At 34.4% G+C, this 12,784-nt stretch overlaps 1 protein-coding gene across 1 annotated transcript in view; it reads left to right on the forward strand.

Annotated features, from left to right (window-relative positions):
* LOC106468065 (zwei Ig domain protein zig-2-like) overlaps positions 1–12,784 on the forward strand; it is a 20,217-nt gene that overhangs the window by 5,855 nt on the left and 1,578 nt on the right. The window contains exons 2-7 of the mRNA XM_013928464.2: positions 2,775–2,919; positions 5,759–5,795; positions 7,248–7,393; positions 8,979–9,210; positions 10,376–10,533; positions 12,222–12,344. Of these exons, the coding sequence (XP_013783918.1) occupies positions 2,818–2,919; positions 5,759–5,795; positions 7,248–7,393; positions 8,979–9,210; positions 10,376–10,533; positions 12,222–12,344 (798 nt within the window). The 5' untranslated portion in view covers positions 2,775–2,817. The remainder of the gene's footprint in view (positions 1–2,774; positions 2,920–5,758; positions 5,796–7,247; positions 7,394–8,978; positions 9,211–10,375; positions 10,534–12,221; positions 12,345–12,784) is intronic.

The raw sequence follows: 12,784 nt of genomic DNA on the forward strand, positions 1-12,784 counted from the left end.
AGCCGAACTTTGTTCCAGACTGAGTAAATGTAACATTATATACATGAAACAATCTTTTATACACTATACTTTTCATGGTGGATGTGCTACCCACGTGACTGTCAATCATTCCCAGCGAAAATAAGGGAGGATGGTCCTTAAATTTACCTGCCAGGTGAAAACATCCCTGCTCGGTTTTACATAGCATGTTAAACGTTACAGAAATATTTTCCACAAGAAAGTGTACGGAATACCATAGGTAAGTGACCTAGTTCAATAAGTAACAAGAGCGAAAGGACCTTAGTTACTTCCTTGAACCGACTTTCTATGATAAAACTACATACAACGTATGTACAAAAATGTTGTAAGATTTTATATTAAATAAGGGGGTAGAAAACACGTAGTATACCTGCATATTACAAAGCATTCTGAAAACCTTTCATATCACATGTAAACGTTTCTGAATAAAGCTTATGATTCGCAATGTACATTTGATGATATTTTATTCTACTAGGACAAGTAGATTTTAAGAAATAATTATTTTGAATATGGAATTTTCTTTATTCTGACCATTTAGCTTTAGATATATCGATAGAAGGATCAAAAGCTTTTTATAAACCTTGACTCTTCGTGCATACGATGTTTAATCTGAACATAAACCTCAAGTCTTTCTGGAACATCCTTTTCAAAGTTCTCTGCAGGTGAGAAACCAATAAACTTCTATTCGAGCTACACATTAGCATAATACGTATTTCAAGCCTAAAGGGACGCTAAATATAGAACATGCTCATAAATATGAATGAGAAAAAAGTTCTAGCCCTGAAAGCTTTGCAGCATTAAAGGGGCTAACATTCGTCCGTAACAATTTACTAAATTATTAAACAGGTTATTTGCGATGAGACAAAAACATTTCTTTTGTGTCACACCTAAGTAGGAAAACTTGGTTGTTTCATCATTTATTTAATTTAGAGGGTAGTTTAGTGCTAAAAGTATTAAAACACGTAATTTAGACATAATTTCTTAGTGATTTATGCAACAACACAATTTAAACACAATAATAAAGTATTTCATATTGCCACTTAAGCTAAAAAATAATAGTGATTTATATGAAAACACCACTTGTATTTATTACTAAGTATCCACCACTTCAAAAATATATTAGTGTTTTATGAGACAACACCGTAAATTTATATATTTGATACTGACATTTTATGTAACAACACCGTACATTTATATACAGGGTACAGACGTTTACGTGAAAACACTGTACATTTGTATACAGATTAGTGATGTTTTATGTGACAACACCGTATGCTTATATACAGGATAACTGACGTTTTATGTGACAACACCATACATTTATATACAGGGTACAGACGTTTACGTGAAAACACTGTACACTTATATAGAGAAGACCCTTTTTTTATATGCCATGCCATTCGACGCAAAATATTTAACGATTGAAATGGTAGAGAAAATAGTTGAATAATTAAACTCACATAAGATTCCAATTGTAATTCACCTACATCTACTCTTAAACATTGAAACAAAAGCCGCAACAGTGAACAGACATATAAAAGTTTCGTCAGATGTGATATGTCTTCAGCCGGATTGATAGGGACTTTATTTACTGCGAAGAAATAAGTTTTGTGTTTCTCCACATTTTCGTATTCTGATCTACTGAGATTGTTCAGCTGTGTCCAGGTTGGACAGATTTCATTTTCTTTTATCTTTTTAACACAGAATTCGATTTTTTCTTTTTTTAAAGAATTATTTCAGTAGTATTCAGGACATGAATTTTGTTTCCACCAGGTGCCGCCACAGTTGGGTGACTCAACTTTTACTTAAGGTTGGAAATAAAGGGATACTATTCTTTATAATTATGTTTAAGTTGGAATTTCGGAACTTTTGAATATTCAACCTGTTGTGGCGACTCAAAAATAGATTATTTCAGCTGCAGTGTCACAGTTGGTTAAATTGCCTAAAGATGGTGGCAACAGCAAATGTGAAATCGATATTTTCTATCTGATCATGAAATTTTATGCATTATACATGAACTAAACAGCCAGTCGGAATCCCCGAGTTTCGGGCCTAACCTTTGAACTGCCAACCAGAGGAAGGGCAGTAACCTTTGCCTGCACAACAATTCTTAACTTAATAGCGAGTTTCCCTGTTACTTGTACAACGCGCCCACATCTAAAAGTGTGGAGGGTGTTCGCTGGCATATCGCGGGCTCGAAACTCGGACCTTTCGATCTACTGCAAAACACATATAGCTACTGCGCCACGCCCGGCCCAAATGTGAAAGACGGGGTGCTAGCTGACGTCAGTTGGTGGAAAGTTATATGGTTGATTCAACTAAGCAGACTCTTAACCAAAAGTCGGAACCTGGGCGAAATAATTACTTTTAAAGAAAACGAAATATTATAAAGTAAATATTTAACACTGTAACTTGAGTTGTGAAAAATCCTTTTTTTTTTTACTGTCTTTTGAAAATACTTTTGTTTGTTTGTTGTCCAGCAGTATGGGCTACCTGTGCCGTGCCCACCATAGAGATACCCGAATTTCAGCCTTAGAAGCCCTCAAGCTTACTATAGGTCTACTGTGGGACTTTTAGTAAAAAGCCAGATGTCGAAATATTCTCACATGGGGAATAACTGTATCTACCTTCGATGTAAATAATATGAAAACTTAATTAATAATCTCATTATATTTTGTATTCTGTCGGTGTGTTTGTTAATTAATACAATAAATTCGTCAGATATTTCAAATAACACTCTTTCATTTATGTTACAGCGTTTATTATCATCTGAATCCAGAAAGACTCAGGCCATTCAAAATGTACAGGCGGATAATAAGCTTCATTACCATGTTATCTCTTTTGTCATTGGTCATTAGTCGGCACGTGCAACCTGTGCAGACACGTCATCATGGCTCGAGGGTAAGCATATATTTATATACTTTCTGCCCTTGGTGGCACGGGTCAAATCAATTATTTTTAGCTTGGTAGTTGCTATGCTAGGTAGTTTTGATATTCTAGATCAAGATGTCCTGATTCATAGTCAGAACCTGTTATTGAAGTCAATAAATCACTTCTCGATTTGTGGACCGGTTTAATGTTGGACTCAAAGGAAGTGGGCGGAGGTATTTTATTGGATTTATCTTTCTCTCCTTCGATTCATAAAATATGTCCAACGTTATTTGATGCAATTTTTGTTTTTGTGCTAAAAGTGCAAGAAAGATAAGGAATACTAGTTGGAAATTGAAATAAATCAAAGCGATAAATAAACCTGAAATGATTTCTAGAGTTTGAAAAGACCGCGGTAGCTCCAAGATGATTTCCAATGTTTTGCCTAACTACAGTTCTCATGACGCCATCTACTGAGATTTGTCAAAACATTATTCGAATAATGACAAGACACTGTAAGAAAGAAACAGAAAAACTGACAGACGTATATAAAGTTTCTGTATACACGAAAAAAGCACATTTCTATAAAATATAATCTTTAGCTTATGAATCATATATCACAGAAGCATGTCTCTAAATAACCTGAGAAAATGGCTGACCTTGTGGTGACGTGGATATCTATTTACTGAGGCAATTGTAATGTATCGAATCGATATTTTACCTATGTAAAACTACAAAATGTATTTATATGTGTGTGCATGAAATCGAAGCTAATTCTTACAATGTTAGAAACTAAGGTGATGCTGTTTTGTTTTTTGGAATGCATCATAATTTGAAATCACGTCAATTATGTTAGTTTGGGGAAATATTTAGATTGATTGGTTAATACTGTTTTGTAAGTTTATCTATATTCCACGGGCATCTCTAGTGCTTTATATCAAACGAAAGAACACAAGACTTTTCCTTGTGTTTGACACATTGTACCCCTTAACAGAATTTAACGTGCATACTACGTTATTTATAGTTTACGGGTCAGCTTAAGATAACACATCCATTGATGGTCTTTAACCCCAGTACAATATTCTTTGTAGTTTACAGACCAGTTTATTACATCATACTTCTTGGTGGTCTTTAACCCTCGTACAATATTCTTTGAAGTATGATGTAATAAACTGGTCTGTAAACCACTTGATGGTAATTATCTTACACATTACCGTCTTTAAGGTTTACCGACTAGTTTATTACATCATACTTCTTGGTGGTCTTTAACCCTCGTACTACATTCTTCGTGGTTTACAGACCAGTTTATTACATCATACTTCTTGATGGTAATTATCTTACACATTACCATCTTTAAGGTTTTCAGACCAGTTTAGTATATCATAGCCGTATAAAGGACTGTAGCTAGCGTACTGTTTTTTTTTCTTCTAGACTACACATATTTGCACACGTACTCATTTGTGTTTATAAACATTTCACTATTTGTAGAAAGGCTACATATTTAGTCTATAAAGAACTATACAGCTTCTAGTATTTATTAATAAGTTGCATTTAAAAGAAAGCCAACTATACAGATTAGAATGTTTAAAAATCTAACTTTTAATTAAATGAAACTAATTTTATGTCACAAACTAACAGGAAGTACAAAGTATCATAAAGAAAACAACAAGAAGATTAAATATGTATTTGATTCATTAGTTGGATACACTCAGTATTAAGGATATTTTCAGCCATAATCTAAATGACTGACGTACAGGTGATTGAAAAGAAACATCGCAATCTCATTGTTTAAAACAGATGTAGTATTTAGGAAAATGTCACATTTTCTTTCTTTTTTAACTTAGAAAGTTCATCAAAGTTTTCAGAATATTTCACACTCCCACACGTTTGACGTATGTGTTGTATTGAAGTGCATTTTAAACCCTTGCTATTGTATGTCTTGATATTAATATCTCCCAAGTTGCATAGGTAATTTCCCTTTGGAGTTACTGAACTATCACATGGAAGGTGTCGTTGGAGAACTCTCTGGCTTTGTCTTAGTGTTTTCTAGTGACTTAAAAATAGCTGGAGGATGAATCTTCCCTGTTTTAATTTTATATATATATATATATATATTATCCAGACTTTTTTGAGATAACACTCTAAAAACTAAAGAGCAGTATTGTCCCTCATTCTGTTTGTCTTTTTCCAGAAATCTCATTATTTTTATGTTACTGTATACTAGTGTCCAGTCTTTTTTCTCCAACTCAACCGGGTCAAAGAGTCAGTTATTCCAATTAGTGCAGTCACTATTCTTGCGTGAGGGTTATTAGCGAATCCGAGGATACTACATGATGCGATAACTCTTGCGTGAGGGTTATTAGTGAATCCGACAATACTACATGATGCGATAACTCTTGCGTGAGGGTTATTAGTGAATCCGAGGATACTACATGATGCGATAACTCTTGCGTGAGGGTTATTAGTGAATCCGAATATACTACATGATGCGATAAATCTTGCGTGAGGGTTATTAGTGAATCCGACAATACTACATGATGCGATAACTCTTGCGTGAGGGTTATTAGTGAATCCGAGGATACTACATGATGCGATAAATCTTGCGTGAGGGTTATTAGTGAATCCGAGGATACTACGTGATGCGATAACGAACATTGTTCTCGAACAGTTTAATCATAAAAGTACTACTTTTGGGGCCTTTAAGAATTGCAGTTCGTAAGATGCAGAGGGGAATATCGTACTCAACATATTCAATACCACTATTTAAAAACAAAACAAAAAAAAAAGCTTTCGTGTTTGTAATAAATGTTGAATATGAACGCCGTACCCATGTTTTCTAGAAAGCCTTATTACTTTTGTTTTAATATTACAGGTTGGGCCCGTCTCTAGGCGAGAGGACTCAAAAGCCGGTACGTATTGGTTAATATTTGGTCTTGATTTTAATTAAGAGTTTAGTGTTAACATGCATCCTTGATTTCAAAACAGTAATAAGAAAATATATCATTAAAAGCAAACAATAGCGAAACAAATAGTTCAAAACTTAAGCCTAAAAGTTCAAAGGAATAGAAGTAAATGGTACGCGAAATATTGATGATAATAAACTAGCCCATAAATACTTCTTGTAACTTTTGATTCTATCAACCAATTATAGGAAATGGCGTAGAAAAAAATATATGTTACTTAAACTTTTAACGCTTTCCTTCAACAGATCGGCCAATATTGACTTCCATAAAGAAATATATATTAGAATAAAACAATTGTATGTATATTTTCCAGACTGGCATCTCGAAGTGTTAGGTTTAAGATTTGTGGTTTAAAAGAACAAGGGTTCTCGATAATATAGAAGTTTTTGTGAATGTATACAATCTGACACAGTTAATAGAACAGTTCCCTATACAATAAAGATATGTGGTTATCTAGACATATATTTCTAATTTCAAAATATACGTGTTATGCTTTCGATTTCGTAACAAGCTACTCACATATCACGAATCAAAATACATAAAATTTCTTTGAATGATAAACTTAGGCTATGTATGTTTGTCTAAAACACGTGGTGAATATAAATGTATTATTCTAATCAACAAAAACAAAAAGTTATATATTTAATTTTGACTTCAGATAAGTGTGTTTGTTTTTTTAAGTCTAGAAATAAAACTCTTATTTATTTTGTTATAGGCCATGTTTTTAATGTAGTCGTTTGTACCGTTGTTTGGTCAAAGGGAGGATTGACATCACGCAATGGTCGCGTGGCTTAACGCCAGGAATTTCCTTCAGAGTTTCATAACAATGTTGTGCCCTAAAGTTAGCTTTCCACACAGCTTATTGATAATAAAACTTTCCAGTCATCATTAAGAAGTCTAGATTTCTTATTGTTCTTCATACCAAATAAAATAATAACAATAATAGAAACCACTACAACAATATGAAGTAGGCCATGGTTCATAAAGAAATTTAATCTATTTTGTATTTTGTCAAACGACTATTACGATGTAGATATATATGTTTAATTTAAACTTTAGAATTCGGATGAGTTTAAGTATAGGACTATAGGTCCAAAGATGATCTAACTCGGCTTTTCATGCTGCTACATCAGTACCAATTTAGGCTAACGCGTAAAATTAAAGAAATCCAGCAACATTGTTAAAATGTATATCTGATTATCATGATTTCTACGTTATTGGGATAAAATACAGTATTCATAGAAATACATTCCGTTTTTAGGGTTTATTTGATTAATGAATCTTTGGCGTAGGCGTAAGTTGCATATATTTTCCACATTATATAGGCTTCATCTATTTTTGAACGTTTTTGTTTCACGTTGTGATTAGTTAGGTAATAAACAATGAATTATTTTTCAGTGATTAATCACCATCTACGTTTAACAAAAACTCCCGCCAGTACTATATCAATGTTGCCCTACGAGAGTAAAGTTTTGTCTTGCCAAGCTGTGGGAAGCCCTCCTCCAACCATTCACTGGTTGAAAGACGGCGAGAGACTAATTCAGGTAAGGCAATTCTGCTCTCGACGATATGTAACTAACACAGAGATAAAATCTGTACGCAAAGCTACACAGGGACTGTATGCACACAGGAGTCCCTAACTTCGAACTGTTAGGCCAGAGAGATGGAAGCTAGTAAAAAACACCCACCGCAACTCTTAGGCTACTCTTGTTTCATCGAATAGTGAAGTTTGACAGTTACTCCTATATCACCATCACGGACCCACAGTGCGAAACGTGTTTTTGCGGCAAAGGAACACGAACCGTGAACCCTCATATTTACAATTTAAGCACGCTAACCACTAGGCTACACACGGCTCGAAACAAGGGCCTTAAAAGTATAAGTGGATCAAATGTGGTCCAATCCAACTCTCACAACATAGGTCGGTCAATTTGACCGAATCTCGTGATCTTTTGTAGTCGTTTAAATTCTTTATAAATTTAATACTTACAACTCTCAATATATTGGATATATCTTCAGGAAATTTGGTAGTCTTTCAGTTAATATTACAAGTATTTCACATACAAAAAGTCATATTTCTTAGTGAAGTATCTTTAATAAAATAAAACAAAGATTTGCCCATAAATATATTGAGTATTTGTTTTGAATAGTCCGTGAACAAAGTAATTTTCATTTTAAAATTAAAAATACTTTTCATCATTTCAAAAATATCAAATTTCCTTTGTATAATCCCTAAATCCTCCCAAATGCAGTTCAAACGTTTTTTTTTCATTAAAACTTTATAGTTTCTCTGTTATTTTATCTTAAAAGAACTATTTATGATATTTACTTATAGTTGTTGGTGAATAATAATCACTTGGAGTTCCATTAATTGATAACAACTAGAAATCTAATATATATATATATTGTCTGAAACTTTCTTGTCTCAGTTGTAACTGAGTGCTAGCCATTAGAACATTAGAACGAACTACCTGACATCACAAATTGTATGGGGGTTAGGAAGCTCGACTCACCACCTGTAGGTTGCGGGTTCGAATTCCGCCACCAAACATGCTCGCCCTTTCAACCGTATGGGGCGTTAAAATGTATCAGTCAATCCCATTTTTCGTTAATAAAGAGTAGCCCAAGAGTTGGCAGAATTCAACAAACAAACTAGTAATTTAGTGGTAATAACATTTAGTGGTTAGCGTGTTTAAATTGTTGAAATGTAAATAAAGCTCATTGCTCCTTTCTGTAAAGTTTGAAGTCGGGACATTTCACTTGGTTTGCTAAATTTCCAAAATGTAAAATCTTTGTAATATATAAACGCACATGGTCACATAAGGTGTAAAAATGTGTATACAGGTGAAGAACTGTTCAGAATTTTCCCCAAATTAACCTTCACACAGCAAGCTTTGCAAATAAGGAAATTAATCATGGCAGCTTTCCAATATTATATTATATTTTATGTCCGTGTTCACATATATATATAAAGTGTTGGCGTGTTTTAGCTATTTCAAAGTAAAAAGAAAGTCAACCTCATAAATACTGAGAGTTTTTTTTAGAAACAAAGTGCTTAGAGCCTATTGAGTTTTAATACGTTAGATAAGTAAGAAATGGTAGACGTTTTTATATGTTCAATCCATCCAGGATACATTGGCTAGTCTTCAAGACGATGGAAACATCGACACCTTACCTTTGTATGGAGCCAGCCAAACCAGATCCAAATTATTCGTCGATTGCATCACCGCACGGGATGAGGGTACCTACACTTGTGTGGCTGAGACGCCTTACAGTCGAGCCAGCAGCGACACAATGATCACTGTGTCAGAGGAAGAATTAGCTGTGGCCGAGCCTCTCTGTTTGAAAAACAAGTTATTTGGTTAGTTTATATGCCAATTTAAAATTGTATTGATAAAATTAAATACCCTGTTAATTTGCGTACAAAACAATGGGGGCGCCAATCGTAAATGAATAAGAATTGTCTGACAACCAATAAAAACTCTTTAAAATATTATTCAACAATTTCACACAAAAACATACAAAAGACAAATTAAATTGTTTGTTGTGTACTACAAATAATAAAAATGTTTCATATAATAACCAGAATACAGGTTATACAGATACACAAAAAACTTAGTAACAGCTTTGCTAAAGAACTGTTATAGTCTCCTTTTATTTCGGCTGGAATGGGGCAGGGAGGGAAATGATATTCGGTCCCCAAGTTAATTATTGGGGGCACGTCCCCCCCCCCGGTTCTATGACAACTATACGTACAAAGCGCACCAAAAGATGCTCAAGCATAAGACATAACAATAACGTACGAAAAAAGTAACAATTCTTGCTTTAAATAAAACGATCATGATTTATTATTATTTCTATTAATGGCTGGACGTTTTTTTTTATGACAACAGTAAGTTATTATCCGTTCGTAAGCTGTTGTCTTATAAAATGTATAATTCTTCCTTTAACACAGAAAGAGCAGCGTCCTACTGACCTTCACTGTCGTCTGTGAAAGTCATGCACGCGGAAACGGTAAACAAGTAAAAAAACAAGGGTGTAAGTCTTGGCCAGAAAAAATAAAACAAACTACAGGTTTGGTTTTAAGCATTCTTTCAAACATTAAAGTTGACTTCAGTAGATTATTCATTTCTTGGCTAAGAGCGAGAAATTTCATCAAAGTAACATAGATTAAACTTATGTCATTACCATTTTTGTGTGAATATTTTTACACAGTGCAGTGTGTATGTGTTTTCAGCAAAAGCAACAAAAGATATCTGTTATTTAATTTTTCAAAACAAATACCTCTGTGTATCAGCAGAACTTGTAGTGGTATTTGATCGTGTCAGTTTATTTGGTTAGATTTTGGTGTAAGGTTATGAGAAAGATACTGGGAAAGGGTTTTATTTAACAGATTCAGTTATGTAGTCAATGTTATCGAAGTATTGATAAGTAATTTCGAAATATAAGGTCTCTGTAAGGTAAGCCATTATGAATGTTACAAATATAGGATATCTATTGTAAAAATGTTTTGTTTTGTTTGGCAGGTTTGCCTCCACGAATCTACACGTGGACACGCTTTCGTATAGAATTGCAAGGAAATGACGTCCAGTTGTTCTGTCGTAGTTCAGGGCTACCAAAACCGAGAGTGACATGGTCAAGAAGTGGCAAAGAAACGCCGCTTAAGAATGGCGAGAAGTACATTGTAGGTGTTAGCGGGTTCGGACATTCTTTAATTATAAGTGATAGTACTAATAGTAATTTTTTCTGCCGTTTTTTTTTCTTGACACCAAAAATTCTATGTATATATATTTATATGAAATGATGAAGTGCCACCTATTGAGTATGTCATTAACTTCACATAACAGAAATTATTGTGTGAAATTGCGTCCCAGACAGCACAGATAGTCCATTATGTAGCTTCGCGCTTGAAAAAAACAACAACAAAAAACAAACAAACAAATTTTGCAATTGTTTTTAAAAGTTAACAAGTGCATTTTCTTTGTATAGACGTAAACTTATCTAAAAATCAATATCTGCGCCATTATTCTCGCAGTAATTTGAGATGTTTGTTTTTTAATTTCGCGCAAAGCTGCACTAGGGTTATCTGCGCTAGCCGTCCCTAATTTAGCAGTGTAAGACTAGAGGGAACAATACATTTCAAATTGGCCTGGTGGTTAGGGCGCTCGTCTCGCAATCTGAGGATCGCGGGTTCGAATCCCCGTCCCGCCAAACATGCTCGCCCTTTCAGCCGTGGGGGCGTTATAATGTGACGGTCAATTCCACTATGCGTTGGTAAAAGAGTAGCCCAAGAGTTGGCGGAAGGCTGCCTTATGAAAACTTTTTCATACATACACCGAGAAAAGTTTTTAGCTGAATAAACCTTCACAAAACATCGTTCACGAACAACTAAGAGAAGGAAGACTTGCAATGTTATTTCAAATATGTTCTCTGGGAATATATACGCAACCAAGAACAGACAAATATTAAAAGAAGTCGAATTTACTATTAGCTCAAAAACAATGACTTTTTTTTTCTCTTTTATTCATAGTGCCAATAAATACGATTTGCACTATAAAGTTTGTCTTTCTTTCGTTTTTAAGTTCTACAGATTCATGTTTTATATACAGAGTTAATTTATCAGCATACTTAATTACGAGTGGATACAAACCAGATATGTATTTCTGTCAGGAAATACATATCAGGTTTGTAACCCATAATTGGACTTTTTGTTTGTACTTAAGTGCCAAGCTACACAATGGGCTATATACACTGTGCCCACCATGGGCATCAAAACCGATTTGTAGCCTGTAAGCCCTCAAACGGCCTGGCATGGTCAGGTGGTTAGGGCGCTTGACTCGCAATCTGAGAGTCGCGGGTTCGAATGGCCGTCCCAACAAACATGCTCGGCCTTTCAGCCGTGGGGGCGTTATAATTTTACAATCAATCCCACTATTCGTTGGCAAAAGAGTAGCCCAAGAGTTGGCGGTGGGTGGTAATAACTAGCTGCCTTCTCTCTAGTCTTTCACTGCTAGATTAGGGACAGCTAGCGCAGATAGCCTTCGTGGAGCTTTGCGCGAAATTCAAAACAAACCAAGCCCTCAAGTTTATTACTGAGTTACTGGGGGCAAAAAAAAACAAAAAACCGTAAATGTATACTACCTTTTATGATCGAGTTATATGTAATTGAATAGACGACAGAGTAATGATTCCAATTTAACGGCATTAATTTACATCTAAGAAAACTTTATATCAAAGTAGTCATGGATATTGTACCATTCGAGAGAAGCTAAGCAAAAAAACGTTAAATTTAGTTTTAATTGAAACAATTACGGTTGCAAATATAGTTTTATTTGAGTTTAAATGATTACATTTTCTGGGAATATTTTACAGATTCTGGACAATGGAGATTTAATCATACAGAACATAATCTGGGAAGACATGGGTATTTACACCTGTAATGCCCAGAATGCTTTCGGGTTAGACACGGCCTTGGCATTTCTGTATCCAGCAAAGGTAGGTCGTTCATCATCTGAAAATCGTAATTTGTCTTGATATTTGTTACGATAACGACTACTTAGGATACCGTATAGTTGTGTCATTGATAATGTTAAGTAAGACTAGATTGACCTAGTTTACGATTCAGCGCAGAAAAACAAACCTGAACCCAAGGCCGATGCACTATACAAAAACGTAAACACAACAGATACGAACGATGTTTACGCCGTTATAAATATCACAGAAGGAAAATTAAACACTATGAAAGATATTGTATTTATTAATTATATTAAGTGTTAACGTTCTTGTTAGCCTTGAAATGTGACAACAATAAAAAAACAGTGTTTTGAGCTTGTTAAACATTCAGAAATATTCAAATATAACTTTTTCCACGTGACAAGAAACAAAACAGAATATTGTTACGTCTCCGTTTGTTAATTAACTTTCCGTAACTTCGT

The sequence above is a fragment of the Limulus polyphemus genome, unplaced genomic scaffold, assembly GCF_000517525.1.
Source record: "Limulus polyphemus unplaced genomic scaffold, Limulus_polyphemus-2.1.2 Scaffold2854, whole genome shotgun sequence".
Taxonomy (NCBI): Eukaryota; Metazoa; Arthropoda; class Merostomata; order Xiphosura; family Limulidae; genus Limulus; species Limulus polyphemus.